Source organism: Marmota monax, unplaced genomic scaffold (assembly GCF_021218885.2).
Source record: "Marmota monax isolate L192 unplaced genomic scaffold, Marmota_monax_Labrador192_F-V1.1 WCK01_AAM20220418_F8-fsc00061, whole genome shotgun sequence".
In the NCBI taxonomy this organism is placed as follows: domain Eukaryota; kingdom Metazoa; phylum Chordata; class Mammalia; order Rodentia; family Sciuridae; genus Marmota; species Marmota monax.
The window spans coordinates 10018202-10043211 of record NW_026695230.1 but is presented as its reverse complement, the minus strand read 5'-3'; the positions used below and the strand labels follow the sequence as shown (position 1 = coordinate 10043211).

At 33.1% G+C, this 25010-nt stretch overlaps 1 protein-coding gene across 46 annotated transcripts in view; it reads right to left on the bottom strand.

The window, feature by feature from the left end:
• The window catches only part of Sox6 (SRY-box transcription factor 6), a 612624-nt gene that overhangs the window by 236018 nt on the left and 351596 nt on the right, over positions 1-25010 (bottom strand). For all 46 annotated transcript variants that reach the window (XM_058576980.1, XM_058576987.1, XM_058576994.1 and 43 more), the window contains one exon: positions 15345-15434. In XM_058576980.1, coding sequence (XP_058432963.1) covers positions 15345-15434 — 90 coding nt within the window. The remainder of the gene's footprint in view (positions 1-15344; positions 15435-25010) is intronic.

Sequence of the window (25010 nt, the reverse complement as noted above, 5' to 3'; positions counted from 1 at the left end):
ACATTTCAGCATGGAAAAACTTCTAGCCATATAGACATATGTAAAGGACTCTTTGTATACTTCACTGTCTCTTGACATCTTGCAACCTGAGCACAACAACTGCATGTTTGAACAGTATAGGTGGTTTTACTAACTGCAGTGAAAATGTGTTCCTGAGTCCAGATAAAACAAGTTTCTTCATAAACAGCCATATAAGCTGGAAGTGAGTATAAATGAATTTCAAAGTAGTAAAAACCTACCTGTTTATAATATGGTCAAAGGTATATCTCAATGTACTTCCAAACTATAAAATAAATTAAAATCTTCATTTAAAAAGGTACTTTACAAGCAATATTAGAAATGCCCTATATTTGTAAAGATCTGTAGAAGATTTCTTAATAATCACTGTCCTATAAATAACTACATGGTTTCAAACAAATCTTAAAATCTTATTGCTCTCAACAGAAAACTGATATTTTTCTCCAATAATCTCTACTTTTGAATCTATTTAAAAAGTATGGTCAAAGCCGGGGGCCACGTGCACATGCATGAATTTGATTCCATCTATACTCCTGCCCTAATTCTTGTGGCTTGGACCCATTCCAAATGCTCTGCCTTACTCTGTGGTTTGTATTTGAGATCCCTTCTCCTGATTCACTGCATTCCCCTGATTGACAAACAGATTTAGATATGAAAACAAACAGTTACCTGCCTTTAATTGGTTTCTAACAGCTGCACTGTTGTAGTACTTCTAAAACACTGTGAAGTTGCCTCCCAGAGAAGCTTCCTGTTGTGTTCATTTCTGGAGGGGGCAAGCAGTGGTTTGGGTTTTTTGTTGTTGTTGTTGTTGTTTTTTTTAAAAAAAAACATTTGGGAGTCTTTACTGTTCACCAAGATAATCAGTAATTCTGGTGTACACAGTTTTTGTTCTACACATTTTATAAACTGAAATATATGTTTTTATTATTTTTACCCTCACAAATTAAATTTAAAAGAACATATGCTAGATTTTAATTTTCTAATCTGATGTGCCTTTTAGTTGAATGCAGAACAGTCTTCAAAGGGAAAAAGTTACTTTTTTTTTTTTTTACTGATTGAATATGGAGCATACTACCACTTCATTGATAAATTAAATATAACATATTAATATATTAAATGCTATATTTAATAGTTTGTCTTATAATGTCAGTTGAATTTTTGAAGTATATCAAACTAGTTACAATACAAGCTACTACTTACATACTACAAACAATTACAACCCCCTCTGCATATTAGAATAAAAGACTGGTACAGAGCATTTTAAAATTCCTGTAGAAATCAAATGTATTTTAAGTATCAGCTCTGATTATTTAATCAGACAACTTGCATTTTGCCCTGACTAATTTTCAAGGCTGATAATATTTTACTCATAAAAATAATTGTGCACCTGTTGTGATGGAAGTCTACTTAAACAAATGTTAATAGGAATGTAACTCTGCTTTAAATCTGAAAACACAGGTCTCTCATTATTATATGAAGAAATGTCTTTTTAAAGCATGGGATAAATCTCATTTTAAATCTGTTCTCCACCATAGAGAAATATTTAAGAGCATTATCAAAACACATATAACAAACAGTTGAAAGAGAACTAACACTGAATGATGCCTACTGAGCAAAATGGATGTGGAGTTCCTCCTTCCCATTTATTATCTGTGTTCTTCTGCCTTATCCTATTCCCTGGCAAAACCATTTTAATGATATTGGATCATTTCCGTGAAACGTGTGTCCTTTTCTTACTAGTTTATGATCAAAGGAGAAAATAAAAAGTGGACCTTACAAAAGCTGTACCCCTCTTGCACTTTTCTTATGTTCAGACCCTTTCATCATTAGAGATCCTTTTCAGTACCCAAATTCTCTGAGCTTTAAAACATGCCAGGCACTCATGGCAGAGAGAGACAGACTTAGACCTTTCTCTGTGGTTTCTGTCATTTTGTACAGACTCTCTAAAAGCTACCAACTTGTGTCTATTCAATCCATTTCCAGGTGTAATCAACTCCTAAGTGCTGAAAAGAGGCCTGAGGAAAAATAATTTGTCTCAAGTTAAACTAGCTAAATTTTGAGCTCTGTTGTACTCATCTCTCATTGACTTCCATAAGAAGGTAGTCCTGCATTTGGCCCATCCTCTTTTAAGGTTATATTTAAAAGATAATTTTATTTAAAATTACCTAAACATTGGAACCCTATCCTTTACAATGTCGGGCCCATACTAATTTTATCTTGGTTAGTGTGATAGAAGTTTACTGCCAGAGTTCAGAAAATGAGTGCATTTTTTAAATGACCTAAATTCTCTGTAGTTTTCTTTTTCAATAGTTTAATGCAGACATTTGGATTGTAGGGGAATCACAAATAAACGGAATAATTGCATCAAATTTCCTCAGTGCATTAAATATGCACTCAGTGGTAATTACCAACAGTAGCAACACATTTTAAAATGTAGAGAATAATGTACAATTTATGCTTATTTCAAGGTTCTTATTCATAAAAATACCATTTGGATGAAAATATACACATTTTATTAAGTGGTTAGCCTAGCAATTTTTTTTTAATTCAGACAAATGACCTAAATACTAAGAGTGTGGGAGGTCTAGCACCATGGGCCAGTTCTTTATGTGACACAGCTACCCCCTGAGAATTTGGTCAAGAGCTAACTCTAGACTAAGGAAATGCCCAGGGCACACCCTCAGACCTAGTGTGCTAAACACAGTGCATTCCACGGACAAAAATAACATGAGATTAACACTATCCCATGCATTTTTCTTCTAAGAATCAGTTGTATATAAAAATCAGCACAAAGGTATATTTTAAAGCCATATACATGTATTCAAAGGAAAGAAGCTAAATTGAATTAAAGCAAATTAATACTAGCACATTTTTTAAAGTTTTCCTACTATTTTTCCTACTATTACTAACAACTTCTGCATTGACTTTAAAATATATGCATATAAAGTAAATCTCACGGCTCACAGTTGTAAAGAAAATTTATACCAACCATGTGTCCAGAAGTGTTACATGTAAATATCCCATTTTAACACAAAGACTTTTTAAGTTTTAGCTTCCATTATAACAAAATGCCAGAGCCAAAATTATATGAAAAACATCTTAAAAGTTTTGGACAATTTGACCTGTGCGTAAACAAGGAAATTTAATAATACTGAAAGGACTTGGGACTCATAAATAGCTAAACTATCTTTTATAATAAGATGGAAATGATGCTACCTAAGATAGTATTCACCAGGCCTCACTTATCTGAAAAAAATGTTTATTTATCAATAAATTGAATATCATTTTGGTTAAGCAATATTGTAAACATAAACTATACTGTAAACTTGACATGTTTGATAATACCAGTTAGTTGGACTTTTAGTTAGAACTTCTTCTGAATCTTATACATGACTAAAATGCATTCTACTGTCATGTATAACTAATTAGAACAAATAAAAAAATCTTATATATGTCTAATCATTTCCTACAAAATAATTTGTGATATAAGAGGTAACAAATGGTCCTAAGTCCCTGTTGGCAGTAGCATATAATCAACGCTCTTGATCTTATTCCCACTAGAAAACTACAAGTAATTTCTTGTGAATATATAATCTACGCATGAATTTATATATATATATATATATACATATATGTATATATACACATAATTTCTCTCTCTCTCTCTCTCTCTATCGTTTCTCTTCCATTCTTGATAGTTCCAGATATTCCAGATATTCTAAACCTCAGTAAGTTATCTAATCTTCAATAACCAGTCATTCAGGTATTTTTTAGAGAAGTTAAGCTAAAAGTTTCTAAATCCCCATCTTTCTCACTATAATAAATATAAGTCAGATTTAAGTTTATGCCTTGGGAGACATTTTCACTTAACATTCAGATTTTCTCATTTTTTCATGGAGATAGGAGAATGCTACAAAAAATGAGGTGAAACTTACCACCCAAAAATGTGAAATGATCACTCCAATTCATAAGAAAAGTTTCCATCAATTTGCCTAAACACATTTCACTCCCAGATTCCCCTTGTTCTTTCTCTGTCATCTCTCATTCCACTGAGTCATACTCCAATCTATAGGTATGTATGCCTGCAAGTATGGATGGAAGTACAAATGCTAGTTACTTTCAGTTCTGGGTGTATACACTAATACTGACATAAAAGTAGTTTGTATTCAATATACTTACTTTGATAGAGAAAAGTTCCCCATCAGCTTAAATCTAACATATATCATTAAAGCTCCAGTATGTTTTCACTAATTCCACACAGGAGGATTACAGATGTCCTACTAGCTACCACTTCCTGGTAAGCAATCTGAATGGCCTCTAGGAAATTGCTAATAACCTTCATTTTATCTAAAATCTATACTGCAATTAGTAAGTTTTTCTTCTCTATGCTGGTATATTGTTTATTTTCATCATAGCAACAAGGAAGAAAAATGTAAAATCTCTTGTTTTCATATTATATCAAAATGTATTCCTTTTTATTTTGATATATCATCAAATAGACTAATATGTATTTATTTTTTTTAATTGGTTCTTCAAAACATTACAAAGCTCATGACATATCATCTTCCATACATTTGATTCAAGTGGGTTATGAACTCCCATTTTTTACCCCAAATACAAGTTGCAGAATCACATCGGTTACACATCCACATTTTTACATAATACCATATTAGTGACTGTTGTATTCTGCTACCTTTCCTATCCCCTACTATCCCCCCTCCCCTTCCCTCTCATCTTCCCTCTCTACCCCATCTGCTGTTGTTTAATTCTCTCCCTTGTTTTTTTTTTCCCCTTTCCCCTCACAAACTCTTATATGTAATTTTGTGTAACAATGAGGGTCTCCTTCCATTTCCATAGTTTCCCTTCTCTCTCCCTTTCTCTCCTGCCACTCGTCTCTGTTTAATGTTAATCTTTTCCTCATGCTCTTCTTCCCTGTTCTGATCTTAGTTGCTCTCTTTATATCAAAGAAGACATTTGGCATTTGTTTTTTAAGGATTGGCTAGCTTCACTTAGCATAATCTGCTCTAGTGCCATCCATTTCCCTGCAAAATCCATGATTTTGTCATTTTTTAGTGCTGCATAATACTCCATTGTGTATAAATGCCACAGTTTTTTTAATCCATTCATCTATTGAAGGGCATCTGGGTTGATTCCAAAGTCTAGCTATTGTGAATTGTGCTGCCATGATCATTGATGTGGCAGTATCCCTATAGTATGCTCTTTTAAGGTCCTCAGGGAATAGACCGAGAAGGGCAATAGCTGGGTCAAATGGTGGTTCCATTCCCAGCTTTCCTAGGAATCTCCATACTGCTTTCCATATTGGCTGCACCAGTTTGCAGTTCCACCAGCAATGTACAAATGTACCCTTTTCCCCACATCCTCGCCAGCACTTATTACTAATATGTATTTAATGCAATCATAATCATTTCAGAATACTCTGGATCTTTTTACCTCTAGCCAAGTTTGCCCCTTTCTCACTCTAGGATATGGTTATTGCTAAAATTCATCTTTTTGAAAAGGAATCAATAGGAATATTTTATAATTGATAATATTTTTACATACAGTAAGTTTTATAATTGAAAATTTAGAAATCAGATATGATTTTAAAGTTTTATGTTTTAAATTATAATAATTAACTACATGAAGAAATTTCAGATTCTTGTTTAATGAACTTAAAATATGATTATGTGGTCAATGTAATAACAATGAAAACTCATTTGAGCCAGTGTTATATTTATAACCAGAACCTGTTATTAAACTTCAGTATTTTCTTTTATGTAAACATTGGTTTCACTAATTAGATTCAACTGATCTTTTCCCCAGCATATCGATTTCTTTTAATCCTAACAGTTAACAATGATTCTAATGTATCATAATACTTTAGACCTTAATCATATAGTAGGAATTTTTGCCAGTAGCTTTTATTTGAATTTTAATTAAGAAGACCTTGTGTCTTCAACCTCAAGTAGGGGGAGGTTTTAATTGCTTTATGTATATCACACAGATTTCAAAAGAAGTAAAAGATGTTTATAACAGAGTACAAAGGAGAGCTTTGAAATGTCTACATTCATGCAAAGTAGTATAATTAAAAAACTATGGGTGTTCCTGTGTTATAATGCATATATATTTATTTATAAAACTAGCTGTTGTGTACATTTGTTGTTAGTCAAAGGAGTCCATGATTCTACAATTATTACTCATTGTTGATCATAAGACAATCAAAAGGCTATGTAAATGGGTAAACATCTTATTTGGGAGGAATATCAAGTTTCTTTCTTAGGAATTTACTATGATTTAGAGCACTAACTTTTCTGGATATTGGGGTCAACACATGGAAAATAAGGAGTTGGATTACATAAGGTACAAAGTGCTTCCAGGTCTAATTTGTTGAGAGTCTATAATTCTGGATATTATTCTGAAGTTCTACAATTACACAGGTAGGTACAGAAAATAGTGATAAACACCCTACTACATTATTTGATACAAGTGGGAAAGTAAGAAAACAACATTTGTGCTCTCAGTCTCTTTCATGAGCTAGTGTCCAGAGCAATACAGCATTGTCTTAAAAATGGCAATTTAAAAAATTTAAAATAAAATAAAATCTAAACATCAGTTACTATTGAACCCCTTTCACCTCTAAGCTTTCCAGTTTTTTTCTTAAGTTCCCCCAAATGAAAAAAACTACTGTAAATTTATAAGTGAGAATTCAAGAAAAGCTCATTTATAAATGAGTATGCTAAGGATACAGTCATAGCTCTTGTAAGATCATTCTAGTCCTTCTGTGATTACAAGAGAAGGCAGCAGTTACTGTGAATTACTATTCCTAAACAGAGTATTCTGTAGAAAAAAAACAGTGTATGGAATAAGTGATCAAAGTACTTAGTATAAAAACAACTAGTAAAGAGAATTGACATCTAAGATAGTAACCCATGATAAAGAATGTTAATTCTATGGAAATGCTATTAGATCCATTCTGATTCTATGGTGATAACATCATTGCTTAAGTTATTTCAAGAATAACTTACAGTATTTGACGTTCAAAGATACTTCATGCACTGAAAAAAATCATGACTTCTGTGTTATTTGTGCTGTCCTCTGAAGATTTATATTGGTAATCAAAACTAAAAATGAAACCAGGCCCTCAGTAGCACTTAGAAGCAGTGTTGTAATAAATTCACATTCTTAATTCAGTATTTACACCAAGCAAAACCATGATATGCTTGTACTATTTGATGTAATACAGTTTTTAATTTTATTTCTTCTTTAATAACAAACCTAACAAAGTAACAAAGTAATATTTCCAGTCTTTAACAGTGAACTATGATAATATTATTTAGGCTCTTGAACCAAATCCCTCAGACATATTAGTTGAGCTATAATAACTGTGTTTCAGTGGTGGTTTTGGAAAACATTGGGAATAATTTGTAGAATACATTTAAAAGTGTCTGTTTTTTTTTTTTTTTTATTGTTGGTTGTTCAAAACATTACATAGTTCTTGATATATCATCTTTCACACTTTGCTTCAAGTGAGTTATGAACTCCCATTTTTAGCCCATATACAGATTGCAGAATCACATCAATTACACATCCATTGATTTACATATTGCCATACTAGTGTCTGTTGTGTTCTGCTGCCTTTCCTATCCTCTACTATCCCCCCTCCTCCCTCCCCTCCCCTCCCCACCCTTCTTCTCTCTCTACCCCCCCTATTGACCTTCATTTCTCCCCCTTGTATTATTTTTCCCTTTCCCCTCATTCCCTCTTGTATGTTCTTTTGTATAACCCTGAGGGTCTCCTTCCATTTCCATGCAATTTCCCTTTTCTCTCCCTTTCCCTCCCACCTCTCATCTCTGTTTAATGTTAATCTTCTTCTCATGCTCTTTGTCCCTACTCTGTTCTTAGTTACTCTCCTTATATCAAAGGAGACATTTGGCATTTGCTTTTTAGGGATTGGCTAGCTTCACTTAGCATAATCTGCTCTAGTGCCATCCATTTCCCTGCGAATTCTATGATTTTGTCATTTTTTAATGCAGAGTAATACTCCATTGTGTATAAATGCCACAATTTTTTAATCCATTCGTCTATTGAAGGGCATCTGGGTTGGTTCCAAAGTCTTGCTATTGTGAATTGAGCTGCTATGAACATCGATGTAGCAGTGTCCCTGTAGCATGCTCTTTTTAGGTCTTTAGGGAATAGACCAAGAAGGGGAATAGCTGGGTCAAATGGTGGCTCCATTCCCAGCTTTCCAAGAAATCTCCATACTGCTTTCCAAATTGGCTGCACCAATTTGCAGTCCCACCAGCAATGTACAAGTGTACCCTTTTCCCCACATCCTCGCCAGCACTTGTTGTTGTTTGACTTCATGATGGCTGCCAATCTTACTGGAGTGAGATGGTATCTTAGGGTGGTTTTGATTTGCATTTCTCTGACTGCTAGAGATGGTGAGCATTTTTTCATGTACTTGTTGATTGATTGTATGTCCTCCTCTGAGAAGTGTCTGTTCAGGTCCTTGGCCCATTTGTTGATTGGGTTGTTTGTTCTCTTATTGTCTAATTTTTGGAGTTCTTTGTATACTCTGGATATTAGGGCTCTGTCTGAAGTGTGAGGAGTAAAGTTCTGTCAGAAAAAGACTGTCATTTCTCTAAACTGTAGGAAAGTATACATTTATGCCCATCTACCTTAATCCTTAAATGTATACACTGATATATTTAATCATTAACGACTAAGGAAAGAATACACTATTTTCCTTATTTGGTTCATATCACATAATATTTTTTTTCTCTTATTATCTGTGTGTTTGACAAACACAAGCACAGTTTGTGCTAACTCAAACAACCAACATTACTGTTTCCCTGGCATACCGCCCAGGGAGGCGCCTTCACACCTAGGAGGGGATGCCAGTCACAGCCCAAGAGGGGCTTATATGCAAATCAAGGAGACTAAGAATCTCTCAGATAAACCACAGAAGGTTAAAACCATCCATAGTGATAGAGGATAAGCCTCAAAGCTCTAGACGTGGTCTAATACATCACCATTACATTTAAGAATGTCTCATAACCATAACTCCCCTAGCATCTTAATTTCTTTGGTACAACTCAAACTAATACAGGCAGATCAACTGTGGACCCCACCAGTACTTGTATTTTTCTGCCACGATTCTCTACCCATCTCTCATTCAGGCATAGACCAACCCTAAATACTATACAGACAGATGCTATGTTACCTTTATACACTTCTGCTTTGCCATACTGTCTCATTTATATAGACAGGAGTAAACATGGAATTATTTTAGTTTGTGTGTCTATCTTCCCCTTGATCATGCTGAAAACACTAAGGTTTTGAAGGATTTGAGAACTACTCCTTATTCTACTAATCGGAGGCTTCAGAAATAAAGATCAAACCCTACCTCCACAATTTTCTGAGTGACTCTAGATAAGGTACTTAATTCTCTGTTTCTTTTTGTTCATCTGTTAAATTAATATATTAATATTTTCCTTACTGGGTTTTTTATAGGAATCAAAAAATTATAGGATTTTTTATACTTTGTTTACTTTGTAAACAATAAGAACCTTACAAAATATATTGCCATATTACTTGTTGACAAGATTATTTTTTAAATTAGTTTTCTAATTTTATAATAAACTTGAGTATCAACTTGGAACAAACCTTAGAAGGTCATGAAAATAACATTTCACTAAAATAGGTACATCCTCTACCATGTCTCTTTTAAAATTTTCTAGTGCCAGATTTCTATTGATTTTATTTATTAGTTCATCCCTTCATCCAGCTATTCATTTATTCATTCACTACTATATTTTATGTAATTTCTATTACTGCAGTCTGATTTTATCAATGTCCAGGTAGCAATAAGTTCTTCTAAAGTTCTTTTGTTTACTAAGAACAAGTTCCCTGTTCCCTTAACTCCCTAAAATACCCTCTTATATCCAACAAAACTTCAAACCAGATAAAATGTATTAGGCCAAATCACCCTATGTTTTTAATTACTGTTCATAGTAAATGTTCAAGATTCTTTTCAACTTTAGTTATTTTAATAAATTCTAAGATGATGATAGATCCCTTAAAAATGTAGTGGCCCTGGACTGGGGAGCACATGCTTAACATGTATGAGGCCCTACGAGTTTGATCACAAGAACTTCCCTGACTGGCACATAATACTTCAGACCAAGGAAAAGGTCTAAACATTTTATGTTATAGTTCATTTAAATTCTTAACAATAAAATTATATGCAATACTTAAAACAATGTTAAACTAATTTGAAGCCCACTTTGAGATTGCTGCTGTTTTATATGTGCCAATTATAGCATTCTAACTATTGCTGCTACTAGAAAGCTGGATACCTATGGGGGGAAAAATGGTAGGGGATAGGGATGGGATTTTTCTCTTATACAATATTAAGAATGGTAATTACCAAACAGGGGTGAGGTAGAAGGGGAAAATAGTAGGTGAAAAGGTATAAAGTTGCAGTTACATGAGATAAAATAGTCTAAAAGTCTAATGTGCAACATGAGGACTACAGTTAATAATATTGCATTGTACACTGGAAATTTGCTGAGAGGTTTTAGGTATTCTTATCACACACATAGAAAAAGATGATGGATATGGTAATTTGCTTGACTGTAGTAATTGTTTCAATATACATATGTATATAAAAAGACCTTGCTGAACACCTCAAATATAGACAATAAAAACATTACAAAAGACTTAGTCACAGACTCATTGAAAATTCCGATTCGGTGTTTCCCAAATTTTAGCAGTAATCCAAATCCTATCATGTAGACATAAGAATTTTATGTAAAAGCACTTTTAAGTAAAATCTATAAAAAGAAGTGATTGATTTAATGTTTCTCAATTATGGATGAATATTAAGTCATTTGCCAGTAAGTGGATGAAACTGAAGAATATTGTGCTAAGTAAGCCAAACTCAGAAAATCAAGGGTCAAATGTTTTCTCTCATATGTGGGAGCTAAAGCAAAGTAAAGGGGAAAAAGGCATGGTGGTAGTTCTAGTTCTATTTTTTTGAGGAATTTCCATATTTCTTTCCAAATTGGTTGTACTAATTTGTGGTCCCATCAACAATGTATAAGTGTACCTTTTGTTCCTACATCCTCTCCAGCACTTATTATTATTGTATTATGATTGCTACATAATGATATTTTAACAAAAAATAATAGCTTAAATCAATCATCAACAGAATAATTAATGTGAAATATTAAAAAGAATACAATAAATTAAAAACAATGCTAAAATATCTGCTATCACTTAGTATTATTCTTGAGATTCTATGCAATGTAATAAGGGAAGTAGGAGCACAAACACACATATCAGTTGAAATATATCTAATAAGTTCAATAAAGAGGGAAATTATAAAATAAACCAGTAAAATAAATAAGCAAAATTCTTCAGTAGAATCATTAAATAAAGCAATAAAAAGAAAATGAAATAAAGAATCTCATTCATAAAGGCAAGCAAAAATAGTAAACATTAAAGGGAAACCATTAAAGATAATGTACTGTATTTTTAAAATAAAACATTATTCAGGGACATGTAAGAATGTAATACATTATTTTTAATGGAAACATTTAATATTATGAATAATATTATAAGGTGTCCATTCACCCCTTAAATTTGATAGAAATGTAATTTTTTAAAAAAAAATCACTTTGGGACTTTAATTAACAAATTAATAAAATAAATTGAAGATAAATTTTGAAGGAATATGAAAATACCTTAAAAATTAGGAAAGATATTAGGAAAGTTACTATAAAGTTACAATGATTAGTATAACATAGTACTAATAAAAATTTAGATAGATAAATAGAATAGACCCAAACTCTGAAAAATATGTTCAAAATACATGATCAGAGTATAATGAAATATGTTATTTCAACTCAGAGGATATGATAGGAAGAATTTAATAAGTAGAAGAGAGATCCTTGGTTAACTGATCAAGAAAAAAATTAAGTTCTACTTCTAGTTGACATTATACATCCAAATATATTCAAGAGGAATTAAGGGGTTAAATGTTTTAAAACAGAGTCAACTCGTTGAAAGAAAATAGAGCAGAATAGTATCTAATTTCAGGGCAGGAGAAAACTTTCTAAACAAATTCCCAACAGAAAAAATTAAATTAAAATGAATGGAAAGACTGACAACAAAATAATAAAATAAAGCAAATAAAAAATGCACTATGAAGCTTAATAATATTAAAATATATATTAAGAATTCTTACTACATATTCTTGCTATATATATTTTCTAGTTCATACAATAAGAACTAGACAAGACATTTAAAGAAAAAAATGGACAATCAACGTACATAGGCCGTTCATGAAGAAACAGATGTTTAATAACAAATAAATTTATGTAAATCTCTTCATTCTCACTAATAATAATAAAAAAAAAAACCTTCATATTAAATCAACAACAATGTGCCTCTGCCCCCATTAAACTAGCAAGAATTTTTTTTTTCTATTAAGGGCAAAAGAAAAAACACTTGCAGATACTACCAGTGAGAATACAAAACACTATATTTTTCTATAGGATAATGGGCAAAGGTCTTTTTAAAAAGAACATATTCTTTGGCCCAGGAATTTCACTTTTAAGAATATATTTTCCCAGCGGCTCGGGAAGCTGACGCAGGAGGATCATGAGTTCAAAGCCAGCTTCAGCAAAAAGCAAGTCACTAAGCAACTCGGTGAAACCCTGTCTCTAAATAAAATACAAAAAAAAAGGTCTGGGGATGTGGCTCAGTGGTCAAGTGCCCCTGAGTTCAATTCCTGATACCCCAAAAGAAGAAATATATATATATGAAATGACCACTAATAGGCTGAAAAATCTTCCTAAAAAGTCATCTGTGCTTAAGACATGCTTTATACTGACAATTTTTAAAAACCTCAGTGTTGAATACAAGGCTCAGTTAAATTATGAAAATCTCATTTTCTGCCAATAAAAATATTTTAGAAGATTACTTAATCACAAGGAAATTCATGATATATCATTAAGGTGAAAACAGATTATAAAAGAATAGTATAAGGATGATGCTAATAGGAAAAATTAATATATATAAGTGTGTGTGTGTAAGTTAAAATTGAAAGGATAAATGATAAAATACTTGCAGAATTAAAGAACAATTTTATTTCTTTTGCATGTTTTTCTGTTTCTTACAAATAAATACACATGAATTTTGTAATCAAGGGAAATAAGACTTATTAAAATACATAGTTTGAGTTATATTAAATACTGTTAATCCACAGTAGTACATATTCCCCAAATACATCATTTAGATTACTTTAAATTTTCAGAATAATGATAACAATTTTAGTTGACTAATAATCAACTTGGTCTTACCTAGAAAAAAGTATGCTGAGTTTTAGCAGTGGTTAAATGAAACTATACGAGGATGCGTCATTTTTAAATTAACATATTATAGTTATCTTTTCTGTATAATGTACATGATGACAAAATATTAAAATGTAAGAAGAGGCAAAATGTAAATAAGTCAAAATAGGAAATTCAGCATTCTTTTATGCCCACAAAACTCAGAATAGCATACAACTGAAAGTTCACGTATCACATAAATTCAGTTTGAAAAGCCTAATTTTTCAAGAATCTCACTTCTGAGATTTATAAATTTTGTGCATCTAAAACATGTACAGTTTTGGGATATTTAATTCATAATTAGATTTAAATATAAAGAAAGATGAAATACAGGAAGAAAAAGATACCTTGAAGTATAAAAACTTAGTGTTAGCTTCTACATTACCAAGAGAAAGCAAGACACCCACCATTCATGCTGGCAAAAGCTTGCCTTTGCATAAACCATTTCTGTTCTAACTGTTATAAAACCAATGGCTTTGGAAAGGGAAGAAAACACAGAATGACGTGCAAAGTAGCACACACCATGATATTGCAGCTGGATAGAGAATATGTCACTAATGACTTTCTTTCTACCCGTCAGTTATAAGTTGAGTTTCTTTTTTTTTTTTCCAAAATAGCAAATGGCCTTTATGAGTACAAAACAGAAGCAGTGAAATTCAAAATAATATTCAATTTCTACTTGATTTTGACACTATTAGTTAAAGGAATGAGTTATTAATTATTCATTGGGGAAAAGATGACTTTCTTGTCTTTATGTTTGAGTTGAATATACCATGCCTTAATACTAGGCAATGGTTTTACAGTAAATCTAAAAGAACGTATTTATTAAATACTTATTGAGAAACTATCCACAACCAACAGGAATATTCACCTACAGTTGAATGTTAAATTAATAAAATTAATGTAAAGATGTTCCCAAATTGTTAGTATGAATCAGAGTGATGACTATCTCTGTGTAAGGAAAGACTGATAGAATTAATGAATGATGTATTCCTTTCATGATACACCACACTAGGGATACAGTACTTCATCTTCATAAATAAATCAACAAGAGAGAGTTTAAAAATAATATCAATCACATATATAATAATAATAAAATAATGACACCAATCACATGTATTAAAAATAAAGATGTTTATTCTCATCTGCATCTGAGATCATGAAATGCTAAATCTTATGAAACTGTTTGAGATTAATCAACCTATGACCCTGTGGGCATATTAAAATAAGAACCACCACAACTTACATTCATGAGTACTTTCTTAAGTGACAAGTATCATAGTTCTAAGAGCATTATATGTATTTCTCTCTTGATGAGCCTGTGAAATAGGTACATTATTATCTTAATTTTAAAGATAAGGAATACGAAATGTAGAAAAATTTGGTGGTCTACCAAAAAACACTCATTTAGTAAGTCACAGAGCCAGGATGTTAATAGGCCTGTAAACAGGCCCCAGAATTCACTGTATATTCTGTATTCTGTACACTGTATAAGTATATATTCTATAAATGTACAGTGTATTGTATAAATGTTTTTAAAGGTGTTACAGGTAAACTCTTTTATCAGAAGAAATTCAAATTAATAATTGGCTTCATAAATTACGCCAATATGATTTTAAGAATCATTACTAAGAATATCTTTACCTTAAATAGCTCTTCACTTTTTGATATAACTTTTTTCTTTCTCATATTTTTGTTACACAAATTCATGAGGCAATATATTCTATAAATTCTATGTTCATGGACTTATGCCAAAGGTAGGCATAAATTTCATTCATAAACCTTATAAAGAATAAAATTTAAGGGACACATTATATATTTATCATGTAGTAAAAGTAAGAGTTTAATGTTCTAGTATAGAACAACAAATATATTGTTATATAAAATAACATCTATGCATTGATATATTTGATATCTTTTACATTGTACCTTTAATTTCTCCAAGAAGTTCACTGGTGTTTAGTCTTTCCATTTTTTCCTTCCAATCCTTTGAAAGTAGTTTTTCCATGCAGGAAGAATCTGTTAAAATACAAATTATTAATTATTTGTATACATATAATTAAAAACATATGTATATTACAAATTCAGAAAGGCAGCTTAGGATAAATTCTCTCATTTAAAAGTGTACAAAGCTATTTTTGCTGCTGTTGTTTTACTCTATTATAAAATACCACAACTGAATTTATTTTTTCCAGAAGAAGAGTTACACTACTACCCAGGAGAAAAGAGGATAATGCTCAATAATCTTTTCTTATTATCATAATTCTATTAATATTTAATCAACATTCATAATTTTTAGACTGCACCTTAAAGAGGGCTCTTTTATATGGGTTTAGTTGAGATTATATACCTTTTGATCCAGGTGATATTTTAAGTCCAAGCAAAATTTATGTGCTGTATAAGGAACAATGACAGATTTTAAAGGGGGAAGAGGCCAGTAACTACTTAATCCTGAAAGAAGAAATCCAACTTTTGTAAAATACTCATTTGGAGCAGAAAGAGGAAAAAATAAAGTCAAGATGTTCTCTGTTCACTAGTAATGAAAACTGCTAAAACTTTTATACAAAAAGTGATGCATATTTTTATTTTTAAAAGTATATATTTAAATGTTATTTGCCCCAATGCCTTTCTAAATAACATTCTAGACTACAAGGAATAATTACATTTGTTTTTGCAAAGATTCATAAAGGCTACAGAAATAAAATTTTACCATATCCTAAAAATTACCGAATTTGTCTGAGTTTTTTTCTTTCTATTCAGATGGATTTGCAAATGGGGCTACTTCTTATAACTATTTGCTTGTGCTTTTTAAGCCTTAAATCTTAACAAATAGGTCATGTTTCCAAAAGGGAATGTAGATTTAAATACTGGATCCTTAGTACAAAGCACACTCCCATTAAACTTTAACATTCCAGTGTCAAATTCTGATAAATTTCTCTTAAAATTATATTTAAAATGGTTACTTCCAATATCAAATGCCTTTTCTCTCCCATATCAGCACCTATCTCTTTAGCATTTTCCCTTTAAATTTTTCTCCAGCTTCTAAATCCTCCTTAATTTTTTCAAAATGACAGTTAGGTCAAGATGGCTCTAAAGGGCTTTAGAAACTAGATAAGCTTTAGAAAAAGGCTTAAGAATGAGAAGACCATTGCATGGTTAGAAAGTATTGGTGAAAAACAATTAACTTTGGTTGTGACATGATCAATCAATCAAGGAATGAATGGAATCCAGATCAGTGTGTGGTAAAATGACCGATGAAGACCGACCATACTAGCAGGCTATCACAGAAGTTGAAGTTTTGTCTAAATAGAACTCAGCTTGATTCTATAAAATTAAGACTCCCTGCTCCTTCCTTTACTTCTTCCCTCCTTCCTTTCTTTTTGCCTTCCTTCTTTCTTTCTTCCATTTTTTCCTATTATTTTCTTAGGTTTTTAACAAGTGATCTACCTTTGTGCTTCAAAATTGGATTCTGAGCAACCTGCCAATTGGGCCTACATGCATATGTATATATTCAGGTAGTATTTAATTGCCTAAATTGTCTCCTATTTTTATTTCACTTTTAGAAACGAGGTATCTAGTTTTTCTATACCTAAACGATTTTTATGCTAAAAAACATAAAAAAATAAAATTGAGTTTAAGAGTTAAGAAAAATTCTAATCATACCTTTCTGAGACAATTTTTTCTCAAATTAGGTTTGAATTTCTGAGAAAAACTGATATAACGTTGGATTATGGATAAGAATAATCAACAAAAAGTCTTAAATTTCTTATCCTACCTAGTTTTGTTTCTATTTTTTACCCTTTCATACATATTATATCATTGCACTAAATTGATTTTACTGATACAAATGCCAAAGTATAAATTGGTTAAAAATTGAGTTGAGAGCATTTATGATAACAGTCAGAATAAAGCCCAATTTACTAGTACTGATCACAAGGACAGAGCAAGTCCATATGCTAGGATTAGATACATACAAGATATAAAACAGGCTAAAATATGTCTCTTCTTTCTATAAATAGATTTGAAATATTTCAGAGCTCCAAGAAAAGAATGCTGAAACTTCATGGGAAAAAAATAGAAGTATATGAACAACAGGAACACATGCTTCAAAAATAAATCAAACCATGTGGATACAACTTTTCATAAAAGCTACTCATGAATAAAATGGCTAATAACTTCAAAGTATATTACACTCTATTAGGAAATTAATCCTTACTGTAATGCTGAGTTAATCTAGCTACGTGAGTTTCTACTTGAGTAGAAGAAACCAAGGGGAAAATTAAAGCAGTCTTTGCATGTCTACATTTTCATTTATACTTATGAGAATATTTAATAACAACTACCGATTACCTTTATCTACAGAACAATAAAAGTCACTATATACAACACTATCAACATTTAATCTTAATTCTAGGAGATTTCAGGAAAGCTCAAAACTTTTATTACAAAATCTTTTGAAAAACCCAGCTTTCTCCCCTAATTATCTGACCGCCAGCCGAGCACATACCTTAACTGGTGCTAAGCACTCTCTGTGCTATAAAGTAAAGAAGGAAAGATGAAGGAAAACAGGCCAAAAGCAGCAGGTTGTTACCAAGTACAGTAGAGAAAGAGGACACTTCTGCCCCCAGTGAATGTTTCTGGTTTGAAATGAAGAAACATGTAATAGGTACAAAGTTACAAATGTAAAGTTGTATTTTCAAATTTCCCACTCTATAAAGGAATGTATCAATTTACACTCATACCCAAGAAAAGTCACAAATTAAAAGTAAGGATTCATCCCCCTTCTGCCATATCCCTCAACTATATCAATAGGACACTGGCTTTAAAGATCAGATCAGACTTTGTCCTATTACAAAACCCAAAGAGGTAGAAATAAGTAAAGACCAATTTGCATTATATATATGGAAAGAGTTAGACCAAGCAGAGTGTCTTTAACACAGTAGTAATATATGATTCCAAATGAAAAAAAAAAAAAAGGAGTGAACATCCCTCAGATACTCATGGATTATGTTACAAGCATAAATATGTTTTATTTGACTAACTTGAAAACAATTAACACAGCTATGCTGGTGCCAGAGTCCTCAAATAATGAAAAAAATATACAGTGAATTTTATTATATTAATTTGACTATTCAAAGTTTAGTGACTTTGAAAATTGAGATAAAAAAATCACAAACTATAGCATAAAATTCACTATAATATACATGTATTTGAATGTAACTCATGCTTCCATACTAATGAGACATTGTATCAAATGTCAAAATTCATTGCTTGTACTTTGAAAAAATTTGTTTTCATGAACAAATTATCTATTCCATTTTAATAAGTGATAGGGATTAAAACAGGACTTTCAAAAATATAAAACTGGACTATTTCTATATTTTAAGCAAAAAACTGAATTTTTGGTATTTATAAATTTTTTATATTTTTTGTAGTTGTAGATGGACAGAATGCCTTTATTTTATTTGTTTTGTTTTTATGTGGTGCTGAGGATAGAACCCAGTGCCTCACACATACTAGGCAAGCACTCTACCACTGAGCTATAGCCCCAGCCCTATAAATTAGTTTAATTGCATAGTTTCTTGAGATTTTTATTTTTCTTTGAAAATTTAAGCTTTTCTTTTATAAGAAACTTTTTGTAAGTTAAAAAGGAAAGATACAATTCATAACTAATTTCTAAAAAAATATCCTGCATACCAGGAAGCAGTTGTGCACACATGTAACTCCAAGAACTGCAAATGCTGAGTAGGAAGATTGCAAGTTCAAGGTCAGCCTAAGAATGTTAGTGAGACACTTAGCAATTTAGTGAGACCCTGTCTCAAAATAAAAAAAAAATAAAAAGGGCTGAGGATGTAGGTTAATGGTGAAGTGCCCCTGTGTCAATCCCTAGTACAAAACAAACAAACCTTTCACATTATGAATTCCAATAAAATATTTCTACTTGTTAAGTACTTAAGTTTCAGGACAGGTAAGTCAAGAATTCGTTTCATTGCTTTAATAATGTTTTTGCCAGCAAGGATGGTGGAATGTGATGGACATCATTATCCAAAGTACATGTATGAAGACACGAATTGCTGTGAACATACTTTATATACAACCAGAGATATGAAAAATTGTGCTCTATATGTGTAACAAGAATTGTAATGCATTCTGCTGTCATTTATTTTTAAAAAATAAATTTAAAAAACTTTTTAAAAAACTAATTTTTTGCCTGCTAATAATTAATTTAATGGTACAAGATAAATGCAAAGTGAGAGTATGTGAGATATTCATTTTATAATCTGCATGATGATATTTTAGGAATAATTTCAAATTGCTCCTAAACAAAGTGTCATGCAGTATTAGCTCCTATTCTGCACAAGATAAAGTTTTTGCCTATAAGACAAAGAGAGTAAGCAAATCATAATTAAAATTAAAACAAGAGGAGGAAGAGGGAGAAAGAATAGTGGGAAAACTTTTTATTGTACTTTAAAACAATTTACCTGTAAATATTTATTTTCATTTTACCTCCATGTGATATTCACAGTCAGAAATGCAAATATCTTTTAACATTTTAGTCCACAGCAAACTTTTTAGAAATTATCTTTCAACTCTACTTTGTGAACAACCAGAGACATGAAAAAATTTGTGCACCATATGTGTAATATGAATTGAAATGCATTCTGCTGTCATATGTATAATGAATTAGAATAAATAAAAAAGAACAAATCAAAAAAAGAAAATATCTTTCAAATATTTCCATGAAGAAAAACAATGATGGCTCCCCTGTGTGCAAATTACCTTTTACTTTATTAACTCTTAAGAAAAAAGTAAAGGAATTCCTTTTATTTTTCATAGGAATCATAAATTTCAAGTGCAACAAATTTCTTATGTAACCAAGACAATCATAACTTATCAAAAATACTGTGACTTTGGTTTACAACTAAATCTGACAGTATATATTTATATCCCGGCTGATCATCCATCCCACGTTTTTCATTAGGAAACATAGAGATGCACATGCCAGTTACTGTACATTTTTTCACAGTGGTAAATGCTCCACAATACAGTGGGATAAAATTGGAGCTTGGAGAGCTTGAAGAGCACTCTTAAATTTTAATTAAAACCCTCCAAGCTCAAGCTCACTAAAAATAATTAGACACTAAAATGTGCCAGTTTTATTTTGAAGTCACTATAACGTACAAAGCACACTCCCTGACGACTGCTTGTGCATGTTCTCTCTCTCCCCCACCCCTTTTTCTATCCTCTCCTCTTCTCTCTCTTTCTCCCTCTCTCTCTCTCCACAATGAAACAACTGATTTTCCAAATAAGAACAAGGGGATATAAATAGAGGCTGTTTTCAGGCCCGCTCTTCATGCTGGGAGCTTACAGAAAGACAGCAAAGTAGGTTTTTCAAACTGCACCAAATAAACCTAGAATAACTCCCTAACCAAGCATCCAAATCACTAACAAACTCCAGATAAAATTCAGTCTGCAAAGAACACTACAAGTTATATCAGTGATCTTTTTTGATCCAAAAGCCAAACCTTTAACCTCTTAAATGTTTTTGCTATCTTAAAATATCTCATACAATGCTATATTCCATTCTATTTTTAGCTAAGCAGCAAGAGAAAGCATGCCTTTCCCATACAGCAGGGCAAAGATATAAACATCAACACAGATGCTCTGCCAGGAAGAACTGGACTTCTCAAGCACTTGATCATTAAGGAATGCACCAACTGTTTTGGATAATCTCGTGCCAGCTCCCCTTTTGCTCCACACTCCCCTCTGGGAGTGGCCAATCTTGTCCTAGTCCTAATTTTTCATTTTACTCCTCCATAGCACCCCCCCATCTCCAAAAAAGAGAAATGGCATTTATGCCTAGCAATGAAAAAGCAGGCTCACTTCCCCAAACAGACCAAAACTTTAAAACAATTAACCCTCCCCTCTTCTTTCAGATAAATTACTAAGTATAAAATGCAATCTGTTTCCTTTGTTTACTCAATATGAACAATTTGTAAATGACTCAAGGATAAAATTCAGAAAATGTTGTGCTAAATTAGAACCATTATAAACATGCTAATGACTCAATGCTCGAGTAAAACATGCATGATCGGTGTGAAGAAATAGATTTAGTTCCTGTAAAATTCTGTTATGTTGCTTTAAAATGATTTGGTCATTAAACCATATATTTTTCTTTTAGGAAAAATGTTAATTCTACAATCACTTTACTAAACAATGTACTTTGAGAGAGAGAGAGTGTGTGTGTGTGTGTGAGAGAGAGACAGAGAGAGAGAGAAAGAGACAGACAGACAGAGACAGAGAGACAGAGAGAGAGAGTAATAAAGAAGGCAATGAGTGGTATTGGAGATGTCATTAGAACTGTTAGATTCTGTCTGGCATGTTCAGAAGGAAGAAAAAGCCCCACATTTGAAACCTGCCAGAAATGCGCATGCATACATTATCATATTATGCCCAATATTCCCTCTCAATATTCTTTTTTATCTACCAAACTATTTTTACAGGTATTTCTGAAAATGGTACCCAACATACATTTGTGGAAGTCACATTGTGCTATATGAGCATGTATGAGATATGTCTTTCATCTGCTTTCCAAGGCTGCCTAGCACCTAAAACATTCACAGAAGGATCATTCAAAACCAACTTCCTCTCACATGTCCATAAAAGCACAGCTGCTACCAATGGGTATAACAGAAAAAAGGGAAATGGCCTACTGCTGAAGCTTGAAGAGGCCAACTATTAAGGCAGACACTGTAATTTCAGAGATGAGGAAACAGTCAAATTAAGAAAACCACCAAGGTAAAAAAAGAGTTGGTGACAAAGCCTTGACTGTAGATTAGTTCTTGCTTTATTGAAATGACTATTTAAATATTATTTAACAACAGTTTTATAGGCTCTACAATGTAGCATCCAATAGTAGAAAGTGAATTATTTTGTATATACTTATTAATTGCTTCAGACATGGAGTAAAGCACTCTCTTTGGAGAGGGGTGCTAAAAATTCAAGGCATTGCAATGAAGTCGGTAGAATTCAAGAGCGATCATTCCTGTATATGTTTAATTTTCTTGGTTTTCCCATTCTTCCATCTTTCTTTTCCTGTAATACTTAAACTTGTCTGAATTAAAAAGCTTTCCTCTTGCCCCCCACCCCCTGCGCCTGCCAGGTAGGCGGAACTGTGACCACTGACAGAAAAGGCCCAGTGGCCCGCGCAGGGGCAGAGCTTCCAATCACTCCTGCAAGGTAGGCGGGCCTGCGACCCACCGGCAGAAGAGGAGCAGCGGCCTGCTGAGAGGCAGAGCCGCCCCTTCCCCCCGCGCCTGCAAGATAGACGGAACTGTGACCACCATCAGAACAGGCCAGACCTGCAACCAACAGACAGAACAGGCCCAGTGGCCTGGGGAAGGATAGAGCCGCCCCCCCCCCCCGCGCCTGCAAGGTAGGCGGACCTGCGACCCACAGGCAGAACAGCCCCAGAGGCCTGCAGAGGGGCAGTGCCACTGCCTGCGCCTGCAAAGTAGGCAGAACTGCGGCCACCGACAGAACAAGCCTATCGGCCCGCAGAGGGACAGAGCCGCCGCCCGTGCCTGCAAGGTAGGCGGACCTGCTACCGAACGGCAGAGCAGGCCCAGCGGGCTGCCGGCGCGGTAGGCACATTGCCCCAATTGGAGGAGGGGCAGAGCCGCCGCCCGCGCTTGCGAGGGAGACTTTGCAACTATATAAGACCAATATAAATATATAGGGGGAAAATTCAATAGCACAACAGTTTCACCAAGTAGAGAGGAACGCGAACAGTATGAAGAGACAAGGAAAGAAAGGACCACAAGCAATGCAGGTCAACTCAACGTTAGAAGAGGTAATAGCTGCAGCAGATGGAATGTCAGATAAAGAATTCAGGATATACATGCTTCAGATGATCTGGAGTCTCAAGGAAGACATCAGACAGCAAAATCAGACAATGAAATATCACTTCAATAATGAATTAGATAAACAAATCCAAGAAGCAAAAGATCAACTATACAGGGAGATAGAGGTTATAAAAAACAAACAAACAGAAATCCTAGAAATGCAGGAAGCAAAAAACCAATTTAAAAACTCAATTGAGAATACTACCAGCAGAGTAGAACACTTAGAAGATAGAACATCAGACAATGAAGATAAAGTATTTCAACTTGAAAAGAACATAGACAGCTCAGCAAGACTGTTAAGAAACCATGAGCAGAACATCCAAGAAATATGGGATAACATCAAGAGACCAAATTTAAGAGTCATTGGGATACAGGAAGGGACAGAGTTTCAAACCAAAGGAATGAGCAATCTATTCAATGAAATAATACGAGAAAACTTCCCAGACTTGAAGAATGAGACAGAATCCCAAATCCTAGAAGCCTACAGGACGCCGAATGTGCAAAATCATAAGAGACCCACACCTAGACACATTATAATGAAGATGCCCAACATACAGAATAAGGAGAGAATTTTAAAAGCTACAAGAGAAAGGAAGCAGATCACATTTAGGGGTAAGCCAATCAGGATAACAGCTGATCTTTCAACACAGACTCTGAAAGCTAGAAGATCCTGGAATAACATATTTCAAACACTGAAAGAAAATGGGTTCCAACCAAGAATTGTGTTTCCAGTGAAATTAAGCTTCAGGATGGAAGATGAAATTAAAACCTTCCACGATAAACAAAAGTTAAAAGAATTTGCAGCTAGAAAACCATCTCTTCAAAACATCCTTGGCAAAACATTACAGGAAGAGGAAATGGAAAATAACAATGAAAACCAACAGTGGGAGGTCGGACAGTAAAGGGGGAAAAAATAATCAAAGAGAAAAACAAACCACGTTTAGTAACAGAAATAAACAAATATGGCTGGAAGAACAACCCATATCTCAATAATAACCCTAAATGTTAGTGGCTTAAACTCACCAATCAAGAGACACAGGCTAGGAGAATGGATCACAAAACAAGACCCAACAATATGCTGCCTACAGCAGACGCATTTGATAGGAAAAGACATACATAGGCTGAAGGTGAAAGGTTGGGAAAAATCATATCACTCATATGGACTTCGGAAACAAGCAGGAGTGTCCATACTCATATCAAATAAAGTAGATTTCAAGCCCAAGTTAATCAAAAGGGATAAAGAGGGACACTACATACTGCTTAAGGGAACCATACACCAACAAGACATAACAATCATAAATATATATGCCCCAAACAATGGTGCAGCTATGTTCATCAAACAAACTCTTCTCAAGTTCAAGAGTCTAATAGACCACCATACAATAATCATGGGAGACTTCAACACACCTCTCTCACCACTGGACAGATCTTCCAAACAAAAGTTGAATAAGGAAACTATAGAACTCAATAACACAATTAATTACCTAGACTTAATTGACATATATAGAATATACCACCCAACATCAAGCAGTAACACTTTTTTCTCAGCAGCACATGGATCCTTCTCAAAAATATATCATATATTATGTCACAGGGAAACTCTTAGACAATATAAAGGAGTAGAGATAATACCATGCATCTTATCTGATCATAATGGAATGAAACTGAAAATCAATGATAAAAGAAGGAA